The 17,535-nt window shown below is 52.7% G+C and overlaps 1 protein-coding gene across 1 annotated transcript in view; it reads right to left on the minus strand.

The window, feature by feature from the left end:
- CRACR2A (calcium release activated channel regulator 2A) overlaps positions 1 to 17,535 on the minus strand; it is a 69,438-nt gene that overhangs the window by 8,996 nt on the left and 42,907 nt on the right. Inside the window, exons 9-14 of the mRNA XM_069490425.1 lie at positions 17,175 to 17,220; positions 15,025 to 15,131; positions 11,572 to 11,905; positions 8,066 to 8,198; positions 2,492 to 2,573; positions 2,302 to 2,416 (exon numbers count right to left, since the gene is read on the minus strand). Coding sequence (XP_069346526.1) covers positions 2,302 to 2,416; positions 2,492 to 2,573; positions 8,066 to 8,198; positions 11,572 to 11,905; positions 15,025 to 15,131; positions 17,175 to 17,220 — 817 coding nt within the window. The remainder of the gene's footprint in view (positions 1 to 2,301; positions 2,417 to 2,491; positions 2,574 to 8,065; positions 8,199 to 11,571; positions 11,906 to 15,024; positions 15,132 to 17,174; positions 17,221 to 17,535) is intronic.

Raw genomic sequence — 17,535 nt, forward strand, 5'->3', positions numbered from 1 at the left:
TATCTTCTGCTAAAGTTGTAAAAAAGAAAAAAACTCAAACTACAAATTATATAGAAAAGCACCATCTATACATAGACAATTCTGGGTTAACCAGGCATGGATTTGCCGCCTCAGTCTGGTTTTCCGAGCCCACAGATGCACCAGGGCTTCCATGGGCATCTTAGCAGCCACATGCTTTTCAGCCCTGTCCCACCAAGGAACATGTCTGGAGTGTGACTAAACGCATACTTCACGCTGTGCTCATGGCCTGCTGCGATTTCTTCACCTCCGCCACCAAATTCAACCTCACGTTGTCCCTCTCCTGCTAGACCCCGGCCTGTCTGTGCAAAACAGGAGCCTTAGAAACTACACTCCCCAATGATGGCAGGGAGTGTGGTTCCATAACTTTGTCTCCATCCATTCCCATTAATCCCAGACCACTCGGACTGCCTCTGCCCAGCTCTGGGATATACCAAAATTTGGATATTTGGGGGCAATTAAATGTTTGTGGCAGGGGAAAAACAGGTGACCATCGAGAAGTTAGGGCTTCAATTTCTCCACTTCTGAGTGAGATGGCTGTACTAGATGGGTGATTTTCAAAGGCAAACCCTTTTGTCCAACAAAATTGTAGCTGGACCTCCAATCTACAAGCTGAAGTGAGCAGGGCAGCTCTGGCTGAGACAGGGGTGAGGGGCCCAGGACTGTGACCACTAAACCTCCCCGGCCTGCCCCAGTCTCTGGGGCCTGTCAGTCTGGTTCCAGGCTCCAAGGAAGGAAGTCTGGAAACCACTGGATTAGGTCATCCCTACAGTCTCTCCTGGCCTTGACCTCTGTGAGGAAGAAACCTGTTGCTAACAACAACAGAAAGGAAATAAAGAAAAAAATCATGTCATAAATTGCAAAGTTTAAACAGGAATTACTGCCAGCTCTACTCACACCACTGGCTTCCATTACCAGCTCGGTGTACGGACAATCCACTACCTTTCAACACTTGTGTTTTCTCAGTTGTAAGTGTTTCAGGCGAGTCAATTTTGTGTACTAATTTGTATTAAACAAATTTCTGAGAAACCCTTGAATCTGGCTTCCGTACTGTTCCTTGTTTTTCTTGGTGGCTAGAAGGACGAGATTGACAGTGCAGAAAGCGAGTGGTCTCGGCGGTGAAACTACGAGAGAAACAGATTCCGTGGGGTGAGATCACGGATCTTAGGGCAAAAGGGACGAGGAAATTAACAGCTCTAGTGTTCTGCAATATGGTACCATCCACAGCACCAGGGTCACTGTGGCAAAGACGCAGCTTCTGTTCTCGGGGGGCACAGTGCCCAGCAGGGCATGCAGGCCGGCAAGTACGTGATCTACAACAGTGTGGTAAGGAAGGGACAGGGGACGCAAGGTCTCCTGGCCCCGGAGCAGAGAGCTGAACACAAGCTCCACAAAGGCAGGAACTTTGTCTCTTCCATTCACCACCAGAACCCCCAGGTCCTAGGATAGCGCCTGGCAGTGTTTATGTGAACAGATGATGAGTCCTGTTGGCAGGGGGGTTGGGACATCCTATTCCACTGCTCTGTGGAGGAATCAGCCGAGGCCCCGTCAAAGCAGCAAGTGGCTCGTCCACACTGCCTTTGGCCTTGAGAAGCTACACTGGAGCGGCAGGAGAACAGGCAGATGGTCAGAAGTAGAAAGCGTGCACAAAGCAACACGCTGCAAGTAGGGGTCAACAAAGGAGGGTTGGACAGATAATTCTGAAGGCAAAGGGAACACAGCTGCTCTCCAGCCCTGCTGAGACCTTGGTTTTGGGTGAGCCTGGAGCCCTCGCATTACGGATCAAGCCCGCCCTGTGTGAAGGGCTGGGACAGGAGCCCCGAACACCGCCTGTGTGGCTCCCAGGCAGGGCACAGCTGGCCCACGGGAGCCAGACAGCCGCACGCGCCGGGAGGTGGTGGTGAGAATGAGGGAAGAATTCAGTCGTGACTCAATTTAGACGCTGATTTCTCAGGGGAACCTTCCCTGACACTCCATTCCGCGCCTTCTCCCCCAATCCAATCCCACTCACAGCACACAGTCGTGACACAATTACTAGTGTCGTCTGTATTTCTCGTGTCCCCTCTTTCCATGAGGGCAGGGACAGTGTCTGTCTTGTTCACTTCCGGATGCCCAGGAACCGGCCAGGTACTGGGAACGCGGACGGACAGACAGACGCCTGGACGGGATGGTTTGGAGAAGGAGAGTTCTGAGTCAGAGTGCAGAGGCTGCGGGTGGGGACGGGCGGAGAAGAAGGGGAAGCGGCGGTTGAGCACAAGTGTCCTGGGAAGGTCGCCAACTCACCTCCACGCTGCTCAGCCACTGTCGCACTGACAGGAACGACTGTTTGGCCGTGAGGTCGTACATGACGATGACGCCATCCACCTTTCTGAAGAACTGCTGGGTGATGCAACGATACCTGCCGCGGAAGGGCCCTGGGTCAGGGGCGCCCGGCCCTCCCTCTGGAGCCCAGGCTTCAGGGCCGGCGCCTCACCTCTCCTGCCCGGCCGTGTCCCACAGCTGCAGGGCCACCTGAGAGTCGTCCACGCTCACCGTCTTCACGTGGTAATCGATGCCTGCGAGGTGGAACGGGCCTGTCAGGCTGCCCTGGGCCACAGGCAGCTCACTTCCAAGTCAGGAAATGGTGCTTCCGACGTGTCTGGAGTCACGTCAGGCCCAGGGTGACAGCCCTCCCCGTGTGGCTCCTGGGAGGGAACGTGGGACGTGGACAGAGCACTGGACAGGGAGGCATCTGGCCTGAGTCCTGATCCCATCTCTGCCATTGACGGGCTGTGGGACCTTGATCAAACCATTTAGCCTCTCTGAGCAGCGGGCTCTTCACTGTGACGTCATCGATACCTACACTGTGCCATGCGAGGCGCACTGTGCAAGGATCGGGTCAGACCACACACACAAGCAGGATGCTGATGCAAAGGCGACTGCCGTTACCCAGGAATTCACTCCTCACTGGGAAGACGGAGGAGGAGGAAAGACTGTCCCCAAATTTATTTCCCTCCTTCCTTCCTTCTCTCCCTCACTCTTTCCTTCTTTTCTTCCTTCCTTCCTTTCTTTCTCTTTCTTTCTCTGTCTTTCTTTTTCTTTCTTTCTTTTTTTTTTTTTGTCTAAAATCCTTTCAAAGTGCCCCTAATTAAATTCAAATATCTGGGGGGGATGGGTCATACTTTAATACCTCAGCCAATTCATAGGCACGTGGAGCAGGAGGAGGGGCGGGGCTGGCAGCAGAGGAAGGGAGAGAAGAGGAGGGGGAGCGAGGGAATCAAAGGCCTGGTTCCCCCTTGAGATGGGTTTAGAGCTCCTAATCCCTCCACTGGGCTGCCCAGTCATCTCTCCAGGGACATGACTCTACCCGGAGTCCTCAACCCCAGAGAGAGGAAACAGTGAAATGCACTCTGTACCCCACAGCAGTCCTCAGAGAGAGGGACCTTAATACAGGTGTTTTGATACAGACATTCCTTCCTCGGGCATCCTGTAAGAATGTTCACAAATGCATAAAGATGATCAAAAATCCTCCCTCCTTAAGGTACTGGATCTTAGAGCTTTAGGGCATCTCCTCCAACCTTCAGAAAGGCCTCTGGAGTCCTTACCCTGGAGGGCTCAGGACAGAAAACAGCACCAGCAGCTTGGACGGATAGAGACACAGGAGACTAAACATAACAAAGAGGCAGAGAACGGAAAAGGTCATCCCAGCCACTGTCGCCAGGCAAAGGCTAGTGCATTAAGGACCTGTGAGTGGAGGAGGTGGGAGGATCATCCCCTTCCAGAATGTCAGGACCAGCAGGGAGTCTAGGGCCCTTTGCTTCACAGACAGGGACAGAGAGAGGCATGGGTCTGTCTGGGCTGAGACAGCGCGATCTCTCCCGTTAGTAGACTGCTTTACATTTCCAGTGTTTCCATGTGCCGTGGCTCCATCCGTGGTGTCCCCCTGACATCCACACGAGAGTTATCTGCACACACACGTGCGTGCACACATGCACACGCACAAACACACACCGCTGAGAGACGAGGAGGCAGGAGTTGAGGGTGGCCGTGCCTTGCCCAAGTGGTCAGCAGCTGTGGGGTTCTATAAACCAGCTCTGGGGCTCCCCGCTCTCGTCACAGCAGCCCATCGGGCACAGGACACCGTGGCTTCATTTAACCCGAAAGCCAGGGCTCAGTGCTCCCAGCTACACAGGTTACAAAGGCTGGGAGCCGAATCTAAGGGTGTTTTCTTCCTTGCTAAGAGCGGAGGGACTGCCTGCTTCCTTGGCAACACGGGAGGAAGCCCAGCATGGGCAATGCCCTCAGGGCCAGACCCGCCGAGGACAGAGCCCTCTGCTTCTGCCAAGGCAGACAGAGGGGCAGGTGGCGCTGCTGGGGTGGCAGGGTCTCCGCTGCCCTCAGCGTTCTTGCTCTTCCTCGCTGGCTGGCGAGGTGCTTTGCCGGAGGACGGGGAGCTGCGTCTTGCACGGCCTGCAGCGGGCAGAGGAGTGCTGGAAACACACACCCGTGCTGGGACGCGAGGGGTGAGACTTGCTGATGGACACGCGAGGTACTTCTCTCTGCGCCTCGGCCAGGCCCCGGGGGCTGGGTGTGAGGACACCAGGAGGACGCAGGCGGCGAGGGGGAGGCAGCACGTGGAAACGTGAGGTCAGGAATGCCAGGGTCCCACAGACGCAGCAACACAGAGTGACGTGGGACCAGAGGCCTGGATGGGACTGATTTAAGACCACGCCCAGTTCTAACCTCCCAGGGGTCAGGAGGCTGCTGCTCTGTGTTCCTGTCTCGGCTCTGCCACCAATCAGCAGTGTGACCTTGGTGGCATTACCTCGCCTTATTTTGGGGGGTTCACTCTCCTCATCTGTAGACTGAGGTGAGTCGGAGGTTCCAGGGGCTACGCTGGGTACTCTCTCTTTAAGTTCCGCCGTGGCACCCACAGATCACAGGGAGGCGACCCTCAGCTTGCCATGGAAACGTTCCTGAGTGATGGCTGAAGCCAGGAGCCACTGGGGAGTGTGCTGGGGCCATGGCATGGCTCAGAGCTGGGCTGCTGGCCCCCAGGAAGGTGACATTCACCTTTCCCAAGAAGACAGGCCCAAGCTGTCACAAGACAGGAGGGATGTGGGGGTAGGGAGTGCTAGCAAGTTGTCACGGAGAAAAGTGCTCTGGGGTAGGGATCTCTCTGCAGAGATGAGCAGTAGTATAGAAATCAGACTAGTGGCCAAGAAAGGACAGAGGCCATCCTGTTGGGGACAGCCTTTGGAAGAGACACCTTGGGTTCTGCCTGTGGTTTAAAGAGGGGGCGGGGGGCGGGGGGAGGGGATGTGAACCAACGTGGAGCAGTGAAAAGAACGCCAGACTTGGAGTCCTGGGTTCTAGAGAGCTTTAGTTAACTCTAAAAATCAGTCTGATTAAAGACCTCAATTTTCTCACTTACAAAACGAGAGACTATTACACTTACAAAATGAAATAGACTATTTCTGAGGTTCCTCCCAGCTCTAGTGTTCTACAAAAACCATCATTTGCCGTTTCCAGGATGCCCACAGAACCCAGACACCTGCTCCCGAAGGAGCAGGCCGGGTCACAAGGGAGCGGAGGCAGGATGCCCCAGTCACACGGCTGCGGTGCAGCAACTCACGTCACACACAGGCCAAGGGGCCGGCACGGACCATGCTTGCATGAGGCAGTGGGAGCCAGGAAGTCAGTGGGACCCCTCTGGTGGTGGAGGTGGACCTTAAAGGACAGTCAAAGCCCTGTCACTGGCTGGAGCAGTGGCTGCTGCCCTTGCAGGGGACTGGCCAGAGCCCTGTTGTGCGGTTGGCCTGATTTGGCCTCAGGGCGCTGTGACTCTGAGGCTGTTACATCTCTTTAGAGGGGCGATCTGCACGTGGCTGGTGCACATCTGCTTGCCGACACGTGTCCCAGAGCAAGGCCAGTTGTGTGGCCTGGAAACCAATTTGAGCTGCTGCTCCAGCATGTGTTGAGCAGTGTGATGAACGGCATCCTGATTTGGAAACTTCAATTTTTTTCCTCCTTCCTAAATTGTAGGTGTTTCCATAATTGGTCTCCTGGGAAGTGCAGATTAGTCTGATTTTCTGTCTTTCAGAGCCTTGCATCTCAGGGGCACAAATTGGAAATGCAAACGGACCCTGATTTCATTGTCAGGAGAGGCACGTCACATGCACACTGCTCGGGGGACATGCCTTTGCGGGCCCGAGGCCTGGCTGTCCCTCCCACTGCCTCCCACAGGCCTGTGCTAGAGCCATGACCGCCCCCCCCCAACCCCGGGGAATGTCCTCCAGGGAAGCGAGTGTCCCTCCAGCCCGCGCTGCCTCCTGCGCCACCTCGCCCAGCTCACTCCCAGCTGCTGCTTGGTTTGTAGACTCTGTCCTTCCCATCAGGGGCCCATTTTCTTGTCTTGGGATCTTGGGATGCTCTCAGTCTCTGGGTGGAGTGGGGAGGATGTTCCAGATGTGGTAACAGTAGAGGAAAAGGCCTGGCGGTTAGGATGGGACACGAGCATGCGGGGAGAGATGCGTCCATAGGTGAAAGGTTGGAAGGGCCAGTTTAGGATCAGAGGAAGAAAATGGAGGCCGGTGTGGTGGCTCACGCCTCTAATCCGAGCACTCTGGGAGGCCGAGGCGGGAGGATCACTTGAGGTCAGGAGTTTGAGGTTGCTATGAGCTAGGATGACACGACAGCACTCTAGCCTGGGCGACAGAGCAAGACTCTGTCTCAGAAAAAAAAAAGAAAGAAAGAAAGAAGAAAGAAAATGGAGTTTCCCCAGGCAGGGCTCTGTGCACAGACAGTTATCCTATAGGACCAGCTTGGCAGACAGCCAAAGGTCGAAGATGACCTGGGTGTGGAAGCAGTCTTGGGGTACCCAGTTCAAACCTCTCATTTCTCAGAGGAGAGAAGACTGAAGCCCAAAGAGAGGTCATGTCCTCTCGAGGTCGCACAGCTGCTCAGAGGTGGGGCCAGGACTCTGGCGACTTACTGCACCTCGGCAGCCACTCCCGCCTGCACCCACCTCTGCTCACCTCCCGAGGCAGAAAAGTGTCCTCACTACCCATCGGGTGCTACGTGCATACAGCTCAGTGTTGTCAGGGATACCGTGGAATGGACTAGAAGGTGAGGGGGCTGCAGGTGTCAGCACCAACCTGCTGATGAGAGTGTGGACAAACCCCTTAACCTCTCTGGGCTTCAGCTTCCTGATCTGTGTATTGCGCAGATAATGATACCCGTTCCCCGGGGGTATGAATATAGACTGAAACCATGTCTACAAAAGCTCTTGGTAAATACTCAGATCACATATTTTCAAGTACAGTTGATTTATCAGCTGGGGGAAATAGGCACTCACTATAATTATTTTTTGTTACGTGATTCAGCTTGAAGTGAAAGGTCCATATGCCCTTGGGCCTTGTCACGTATTCCAGTGCAATGTGTGACTTTGGGTGAAGGGATCAAAGGCCTCCATTTAAATAAAATGTTCTCCAAGAGCGGGAACACATTAAGCCATGATCATCCATTAATAGCTGATCCTGACGAGCTTCCGTGACTAAATCCAGCTGTCACCCAGCAGGCCTGGGACAGGTAAGATTTGATGGGTACAAGAAGCCGTCCAGAGCACTGGCCCTGTCCCTCTCAGCCTCCAGCCTACACACGCGTGCACACACACACACACACACACACACAGTGCAGGGAGGGAGGCCAGCAAGCCATTGGGAAGGCAGGGGGCTGTGGTGGCCGGGCATGGCCTCAGGAGGTCCCAGGGATCGTGAAGACCCAGGGCCCTGTGGACAGTGGGGACGAGTGGGCAGGGGAGGGGAGGGCCTGGAGGGAAAGGCCTCAAATCTGCCTTTGCCAACATTGGCTCCACACCCGGGGCTGGGTTTACAAAGCAGTCAGGGGCCATCACACGCAGAGTGAGCTCAGCAGCTAGCGGCGTGCGGGGGAGTGGGCTCTCCTGCCTCTCCCAGCCTCCCTGCGAACAAAGCAGACACGAGTGTCCCTACCAGCCTGGGCCTCCTTCTTTCCACCTTCCCTTCCCAGCTCAGGGACGAGGACTTACCCACAGTGGCTGCCATGCCAGGGGAGAACCGGTCCTCGCAGAACCTCCTCAGGAAGGACGTCTTCCCCACCGCAGAATTGCCAACAAACACGATCTTGAAGAGCCGGTCGGGGGTGGAGGGAGAGCTCTCCTTCTGTGGGTGGCAGACAGTCTGGCAACCGCTGGGCACGGTTGCTAGCCCTGCTCTGGCTACGGGAGGCGGAGGACGGGCCTCCCGACCAGCACCAGGGAGGCTGCGGCAGCCTCGGGATGCAGTTAGCGTGGCCAGGCGTGGAGGCTCCTTCTGGCACCCACAGGAGCGGGGAGGAACAGCCACCCGGCCAGCATCTGTTGCCCACCTGCTGCAGCACAGGGCTGAGGAGGCCAGGTTGGGCCTGGTGTTTGGCGGGGGAGGAGGCAGGCATGTGAACAACAGGGACAGTACCGAGTTCCAGGTGCTACAGGGCACGGAGGAGGAGCCAAGGATCCACAGTGGACTCTGAAGTGGGGCCTCAGGAGGAGGCAGGCACTCCCACGTGGGCAAGGACAAGCTGGGGCTTGGCAGTGAGCAGGAGACAATGAAAACAGAAGACTTATCTGTGTCCCAGGCCAGAGACCTCCCAGGTTGGGACAGGGAGCCTCTTATTTCTACCCTATCACTGGAAGCCTGGACGGGACAGAGGAGCTCTCTGTCCCAGCCTATCAGCTTCCACCCAGGCATCGCCATCTTCCTTGGGCCACCGAGGCGAGACGGTCTCCACTCAGTAAGTTGGGACACGCTGTGACGCCAGCCCACGGGGCGGAGCTTCCCTGTGGGCCAGTCACTGCTGATCTGTCTCCGGGCCCACTGGGCTGGGACACTAACGCCCAGCGGGAGTGAGCTCGCCTCAGGGCACGATGCAAGCCCAGGCGAGGCAGGCACCCGTGCAGCACGGGGTCCTCTGCGCAGAGCGACCGTTCCTCCCCGGGCCGCCTGCTCCCCAGAATCTGGCCGGCAGGCCCGGCTCAGCGCTGCCTGCTCAAATGAGGAGGCTCTTTTGAATCTATTTAAAAGTGGATTTGGGGGAATTAGCTCCTCTCATTGAGCAAATACTATAATGGAGTGGCAGCTCATATTAGCAGTACTTGAGTTTCAGAGAAAAGCCATTAACAGCCTTTTGGGGAGCAATCAATTCCATGCAGTACCTATCGGGGAATCCAAGGTCAACTACAGGAAATTAAACTAAATTAAAAAAAACCCAAGCCCACACTAAAAAACTCTGCCACCTGCCCCATTTTCTTTATTTGGGCGATGCACAGGGCAACGCACATGTCTCTGTACCTTCAATTGTCATTGGTTTGAGACTAAAACTCAGTGCACCAATCTGTCATCCTCAGTCACAGGGAAGAGGAAGCCCAGGATGGGAGGACGTGGTCCTGGTGGCAGAGGTGTTGCCTGACCCTTGGCCCTTTGGCCACTGCCCCCTCCCCAAAGCAGAGCATTTTTTTTTTTTTGCAGGCAAAACCCCATAAACACATTGATGGCTCAGCTCTGGCGGGACTCAGCTCCCGAGAGCAGCAAACTCTTATGTTCATGCACTTGACCTGCTGTCCCCTCTGAAGCACAGCCCACCAGCTGCAGAGCAGTGACCCGGCTGGATTGCCGCCAGGGGCTGGAGAAGGAGATCTCTGCTTGTTCTCCCTCCCCACATACTTTTCTGTTTAAAAAATAAGCTTGTAAAAAGTAAAATATATGCTAATTTTTATAATTAGGAAATACAGAAAAGTACCTATCTACCCTATCACCCTGAAATGGTCACTTTTCATATCTTGATGTATTTCTTCCAGCCTTTTTTTTCTCCATAGATATGAGTGTATGTTTTGTTTATAGAGATTTGAGATTTATCCTACTAAAGTAGGATATGTATTATTAAATTATAAATATTTTTATGAGTCACTAAAGTTTTTTGAAAGTGTGATTTTTAACAGCTGTATAATGTTCTATTGAATTAATATACTACGATTTATGGCCCTACTGTTGGACCTTTTTTTAACTGTTTGCTGTTATAAATAGCTCTTGCATTCTTGAGTTAAATCTTTGTCTCGTTTTGGTTATTTCCTCAGGAAAAGTTGCTAGAAGTGGAAGTACTGGTTCAAAGAGTATGGTATTTTAAAATTCTGGATTCATGTTATCCAGTGACTTTCCAGAAGGGTTGCACTAATTCATGCCTCGCCTGCCTTGCATGGGAGGGCCTGCCTCGACGTAGCCTGCGGGAGAGCAGACCCTCTTTGGGGGCTGTTGTGTGGCTGCTAGCAAATCGTATTTGCTCTCTGCTGCAATTTCTGTCCCCAGCAGAATGGCAGCCAACCTCGTGGAGGGAGCACAGAAGTGAGAGAGATCAGTGAGAGGGCCGGGCCCGCGTCACTGTGGGGCCTGGGCCAGGCCTCTCTCCTCTGGGCCACGACTTTCCCACCTGTCAGTGGGAGAATAGATATCTGCGTGCCCCATCCGACAACTGTGAGGATAAAATGCCTTAGTGGATGGGAATGCTCGGCCCTTTTTCTTACCCTGACCTCTGGATGCGTTCACGTTTTAGAGGAGCATCCTGGAGTATGTGAGACCCCATCTGTGCCCACTGCCAGCAGGTGCAGGTCTGTGCACTGCAGGGGATGTGGGAGGGCACAGAGGAGGGAGGGCCCACCACACTGGTGCCACCCAGTTCCCCACTTTCCCTTGTCCTAGGGACCTTCCAAGGAATGGTATGTAGACATGACTCTTAATCCTGGCCCAAGAATGGTAACCTGCACCGCGAAGTCCGGGTACTGGCACACACACTAATACAGCCACTGGGTAAAGTTCAAGGTGGCAATGGCTCAGTTCTCGGTGGCTGCCACAGCGTGCAGGGAGCAGCCTCTGTCACATTGCCGTGGACATTCTGAAGCTTTTTGAGAGCACTAAGCAGAGGATGGGGGCTCGAGGACACTATGCCAAGGCCTGGGTCACACATGAGGTGGCAGCATCATTACTATGAGCCAAGGGCAGAATTTGGCAGAAAGACCTGGTGGGGGGTGCAGGGCCATGCTGAAGGGAGGAGGAGGTGGGGAGTTTGGGAATGAAGGTGATTAGCTGGTTAAGAACCAAGAGAAAACGATGGCATGCCAGCTTTTAGAGCAGGACTGGCCCTGCCGAAGGCAGTTACAAAGGGGCAACCTTAAAAGTACCTGATATTTTATGCTAAGAGCCCAGCACAGAGTCTGTGTTAAGTAGGTGCTCAATCAATGCTTTGGAATCTGAATCAGGAGAGAAGCACAGGGGAGTGAGCGGGGCAAACACCAGAGGTCATAAGGAGAATTTGTCAGGACCCCTGAGTCTCCCGCATGACACTCAGCTAAGCAAAGGCGGGTGGTATTTGGAAGACATGAGCCTGGTGACTCACAAGACCTGCAGCATCTGACCTCCTGAGCTGCGTCTTGGGGCTCCTGGGCTCAAAGGCAAGGGACAAATCACAGGAGTGACATCGACAAAACAATGTGGGCTGTGTCCTTACCTTAGATAGGGCTTCTTTCCCGACGGGCTGCCCTCGGGGGGACACGGGGGTGAGTTTCGAGGGCGGGACCTCCTGGAAGTGTCTTTCTGCCCTCTGGTCGGAGACCACCTCCTCTTCTGGGCATTTGCTCAGTGGCTGCTTGAAGCCACCATCCAGGAGCTGGGGCAGGGGGTCTTCTTCAATGGAGATGATTCTGCGGAGTGCCCGGGGGTGCGGGCCCCCAGCCCCTGGCTCGGCAGTCCCTGGCTCCTCTTCCGTCAGAGGATATCCACTCAGGCCCAGGGAGCTTCTCCTCCTCGGAATGCCAAACACGTCCTCCTCCTCCTCTGACTGGCTACGGGGGTGGGGAAGAAAGAAGAGGGGTGGAGAATATTGTAAAATCTATCAGCATGGCAGCTGGAGGCTGTCCGATGGCTTTGTCACAGTTATCCACGACAAACAGATCACTGGACAGCATCGTGCCTTTGGAGGGGAGAGCCCAGGAAAGGGGAGAGCGACCAGACCCGCATTCATCCGACACGCTTGCGCCAAGTGCCCGCCGCTGCGGGTGACAGTGACGATGAGGAGGAGGCCCAGCCATTCACTGGGGACATCATGAACAGATGGACACAGTCCCTGGCCTCGTGGAATGCCTGGTTTAGTGGGGACAAAAGCACTAATGGCACGAATAAATGCACTTCCCTAAATTGCGGGAGTGCTGTGAAGAGGTCAAGGTGAGGCAAGCAGCGCAGACTCGGAACTAAAGCACCTGCAATAACGAGCAGGCGGCCGCGGCTCTGCTCCCGGCACCAGCCCCCAGCAACTGTGCGTCCTTAGGTAAGACAGACACCTCAGCTATTTCAGTCTCGCCATGAAATGAGGCCCAGCTGCCCTGTCTGTTCACAAATAAGACAATGCACAAAAACAGACGTGCTCGCGAAACGCCCCTCGGTGGTGTGCGGGGCTCTGTCGCTCTGGGAGGACCCACCCCCAGCCCCCCACAGCAGACCCGCAGGCTCACAGGCAGCCGTCCCCCTGAGAACCGGCTCCGGCTCCAGGTCAGAGACGCTGGCAGCGCATCTCCAACCACCACTCCCCCCTCCCCTTCTCTTGCCACATCCCTGCAAAGCGGGGAGGAATTAGTGGCCTCAGAGGCCTAAGTGCGTATTTGCTTCTAGAAGCATTTGAGCACCAAGGGCCAGGAGAAGCTGTGGGAGGCTGAGGGAACCGGGCAGCTGGAGGGAGGCCCAATGCACAGGCTGCACTGTCAGAAGGTGATGAGAGCAGAGGCCTCTCAGATCCTCCCAGCATGGCGTTCCTCTTCGGTCTTTGTGAGCAATTAAGGAGGAGAATTGTCTTAGACGGGTGGAGTGTGACAGGGAGGACCTTAAGTCCAAATTGAAACACACACACACACACACACACACACACACATACAAAGACTGGAAAAGAAAACGGACCAGGGATGAAGCAGTGAGCGATGGGGCCAAAGGAGGCAAGAAGTAAGGGAAGGGCTACGCAGACCAGAGAACACTCTTGCCTCCTGGCTTCTAATATTCATTACTCCTAAAAACCAATAGTAGGAAGGAAAAAGAAAAGAAAATGCATGTATCACCATTCTGAAGTTAACTGCAATTCTGTAAATAAAGATTAAGAAAGACAAATTAAGATACAATGCTTGCTCACAAAAATGGTGAATTAGTTTGGATCCCTTGATATAAAAGGAAGGATTTGTAATAATTCAAGCATCTTTCTCTTGACTTATAAAATTCAGTTTTTTAAAAAAGCTGAATGTCTTCTTTCCAACAAACTTCCTATGTATCATATGGAGTCTATTAACTGCTTATCTGTTTTGAAACACAATTAGCATTCCCATCCACTTACATCCACAAGGATGAATATTGTTGCCCACACACATGTGCAGCATGTTTTTTCAAAGGCTTTGCAACCAGAAAAGAAATGGTCACTTAAATAGGCCTTAAAAAGAAGCATTTCCTGGAAAAAGCTTTTTATTTGGGAAATTCTCAAGCACTACTGACATCCTGTAAGACCTTCGGCTTAGCACGACTAAGTTCACTTTTGGTTTTACCACCCAGTGCTCCCCACCGGCGGTAGAGAGCAGCTACTTTTGCCAAAGTCGGTATTGGAATCCAGGGTTCCCAATGTGTGGATTCCTCAGCTAGTGTCTGCTTCCTCTGCTCAGCCATAAGCCCCAGGACACAGAGATGGGTCCGTGCTGCTCACCACTGTATATCCAGCACACAGCACAGTCATCACACGCAGTGGACACGCAATGAATACTTATTAAGTGAGCATTTAATAATGGATTTTTTTAAATTTTCCTTAAAATTTCCTTTTTCTAAATTTTTTTTTATTTCAGCATATTACGGGGGTACAAATGTTTAGGTTATGTATATTGCCTTTGCCCCACTCAAATCAGAGCTTCAAGCGTGTCCATCCCCCAGATAATAATGGATATTAATGGTAGGATCCATGTCTAACTTATCTTTGGAGGCTTCACAGAACCCAGAAGAATGTCGGGCACAGAGTAGCTAATCAGTAAATGCCTGTTGAATCGATCAATCAGTGAATACATTCAGTTCTGTGGAAACAACAGGCCAAGTGCTATTGCAGAAATTTGGCTCTCAAATTGTATCTCATTACTCAGCTATTTGGAAAAGGAATTCGTGATGATCAGGCCCAGAGATTTCACTGACGAGCTGATCTGCATCCCTGGAGTCTCTTTCCCTCCACATATCTTTCGACTTCATGCTTACAGTCTTCAGAATCTCCTCGTGACCAAATTTACACACTTTCTCCCCAAACCTAGCACTGAGGGGTCTCTCTCGGTGGCCGTCTATGTGAATGGAGCAAAATGAAGAGGGGCAGGGGACGGTCTTGTCTCTGAGCCAACCCTTTGGGTATGCAAACTCAATCATGTGCTGTCCAGCAGGAACAAAACACGTTATCTTTCAGTTAATTAAATATGAATCATTGAAACGATCTGTCAAGCACAGGCCCCAGTCTTGTCTGTCAAAGGAGTTCGATCACTGGAGATTTCATTTGACACTTTAATTAGCCTTCGTAGCCAATACGGTCACGGTCCTATGAAACCAAGTGCATCCATTCTGCTCTGCAGACAACAGAGCATCACCCAGCCATGCCCTCCACCTCTCTGTCCCCCCACCCCTGCTCCTCCTCCTCTCTCTCCTCTGCTGACCCACAGCACCTCTCTGTAGTCCCTCTCTGCAGACACACACAAGGGGGAGGTGGCCTCAGAAGACAGTGGCCATCCTTGGGTTCGCTCTGCACAGTCCCCCTCTGGCTTGGACATCAGAACAAGGAGGGGCAAGTCCTCCAAGACTCAAGGGGAGTGAGTGCAACTGACCTCAGCTTCCCCACCAGCACACACTGACTGAGCCAGCCAACACGCGTGAGACGCATGAATGCATGGACAAGTGGATGAGGACTCACCTTCTAAGAATCCCTCTGCCGTCCACATATTTGCCTATCACAGAGCCAGATCTCCTTTTCCAGCTTGCCTTGGAAGCAGCTGTGTTTGCCTTGGCTGCCGTATCTTTCTGTGGAAACACAAAATGCCCTCAGATCCATGCCTGCTGATTCGCTCTCTCGTTTGAGCAGAGGAGGGCTCGTTGTTCCCACCTCATAGGTCAGGCTGTAAACCACACTTTGAGGTAGGCAACAGTATTCTGCCAGCCTTCACCTGCCAGCCTTCACCGACTTCCCTTTTGCCATCTTCCCTCACCAGAAGCCCCCTCTCCTTTCCAATAATGTGATCAAATGAGCACCCAGTTCAGTGCCGGGCTCCACCATGTTTTTCTCTATAGGAGCACTGGTAATTTGCAAGGGGATAAAGAAGAAGAGATAAATGCTTACCACATAGGAAAAACATTTACAGACATATAAAACGTCTGTGCATCTTTAATGCACACTCTTCTGTGGGGCTGTGATACCTCTGTATTGCCAAAGCCCCAGATCTAATGAGATAGGGGCCACCCCAGAGGATCAAGCGCCCAGTGCCTTTCCTGAGCTGAGCTAGCACAAGGCATTTCGGAACTCTTGTCAAAGTAGCCTGCGCATAGATAAATTGCTCACACATCTGTATCAGAGAACTTGGGGCTCGGGGACTTACCACCCCCTTTGCCAGTGTTCCCTAACAGGTATTTTCTAGGAGATGAGAGGGAGTCAGATCACAGGAAGAATCTCTCACTAATCAGCCACCCCTTGACTCCCAGTGATCCCTGACGAGAGGAGGAGGAGCTGCAGCGCTCCCAGAGCCCCGAAGGTATGGCTGCAAAGACTCAAATTAATCTTTAATTATGATCTTATTCCTCTTCCTTTGATTCCTCATTGGAGCTCTTAATTCCATCCTCCTTTCAAAGCAGCATGAGTTTGGCAGGTGAAGGGAGGCAAGGTGAAGGGATTAGGGTGACATTTGGTTGGGAGTTTTAAAATAAATTCAGTGTTACTTCTAAAATAATTATAACCATTATCATCATCAAACAAACATGTGTAGGCTTAAGTCTTGCTCTAATAGCACACATGGGTGGGTGGCAGAGAGGCTTGCTGCCAGGCGGGAATATGAAAGAGATGCTGGCGTAACAGGGTCCCTCGGGGCTTTGCAGTTATAAACCAGGTTGGACCGAATTCAGGGCAAACCAGCTCCCTTCTGTGACCATGTTTAGATCACTGTTCAGCTAAGGGTTCCGCGCACATAACCCGCTTTCCAGGAATTTTTCTCAAAAATCCCTATAACGTGTGTGTGTGTGTGTGTGTGTGAGAGAGAGAGAGAGAGAGAGTTAGGAATTCCCTTTCCTCATGTGACAGCTGGGGTCTTGGTCCAGGTGGCTAATGACTTGCCCAGGGACACACATGAAATTCACGGCGTGATAATCCTGACAATTAGGAAGTTGCATCCAGTAATCCTGCCTCCACTTCTCTTCCCTTCCGAGCACCACTGGCTTGTCTAAAAGGGCAGGCGAGTAGGGGAGTGTGGAATCCCAGGTTTTGTTTCATGTGGCCCCCAGTGAGGACCTTTAACTGCAGGATTTCATGCTATTTGGAAAGTACGTAGACACGGTGCTCAGGTCTGGAAGACTAGGGCTCCCTACAGCGTAGAAAAAAATTGTTCATAACATCAACTACGTAAATAGTGAAATACACATTTTTAATCTGTTCTATGACAGTGTAAAAATGCAAAATTGTCAAGAGATAGCAATTTAAATGAAGAAGAAAACTGTGAGCACTTGGGTTTAAACGTGATAATGGCATTTCAACTGCGCCATCTCATGGATAGAACTATCATTTCCGCATCCAAGAAACGTGTGACCCTCCCAAATATTTAAGTCTTGTTGTGCCAAGAGGAAAGTATGTTACTTCATGGAAAATTAACACACTGTTACCCCAGAGGCCACCCTGGGTTTTTATTATTTGCAAAAAAAAAAAAAAAAAAAAAACCCTTATGCCATCGTCCTGCCCAAACTGATCCCAAGTGTTAGGACATTCTTTGGCCAGTCCCAGCATGCATCTGGCTGCCCCCTGGACCACAGTCCTTGTCTTCCCCCTCCTCCCCGTCCCCAGGAAAGGGAGAACCAGCCAATTACCTGAAAACACATGTCCCGTTCGTCCCGAAGGTGCTTGTTCCTTTCCCTGTGGATGACAAGGGGGAATCTATTCAAACACGGGTTTGCAGTGGACACAGCCAGTAGCCCCCGACTTGCTAGTCCGATGGGTGCAGGGAAAGGCCTGGTGTGGAAAGCCCAGGGAGTGTGTGAATTTCTTTCCTTAGGGATGTGACTAAGGGCAGAGGGTAGCTTGTGTGTAAATCAGCTCAGAGGCTGGGGACAGACTGAAGCCCCCACTGACTCCCGCAGCCCTTCAGGATCACGCATGGCCTCTCCTCTCACTAGGGGCACCTACTCCAGGGGGCGGCTGGGAATTCCTGCTCTGCTGTGAACTTGCTGT

Source organism: Eulemur rufifrons, chromosome 16 (genome assembly GCF_041146395.1).
Source record: "Eulemur rufifrons isolate Redbay chromosome 16, OSU_ERuf_1, whole genome shotgun sequence".
NCBI classification, from domain to species: domain Eukaryota; kingdom Metazoa; phylum Chordata; class Mammalia; order Primates; family Lemuridae; genus Eulemur; species Eulemur rufifrons.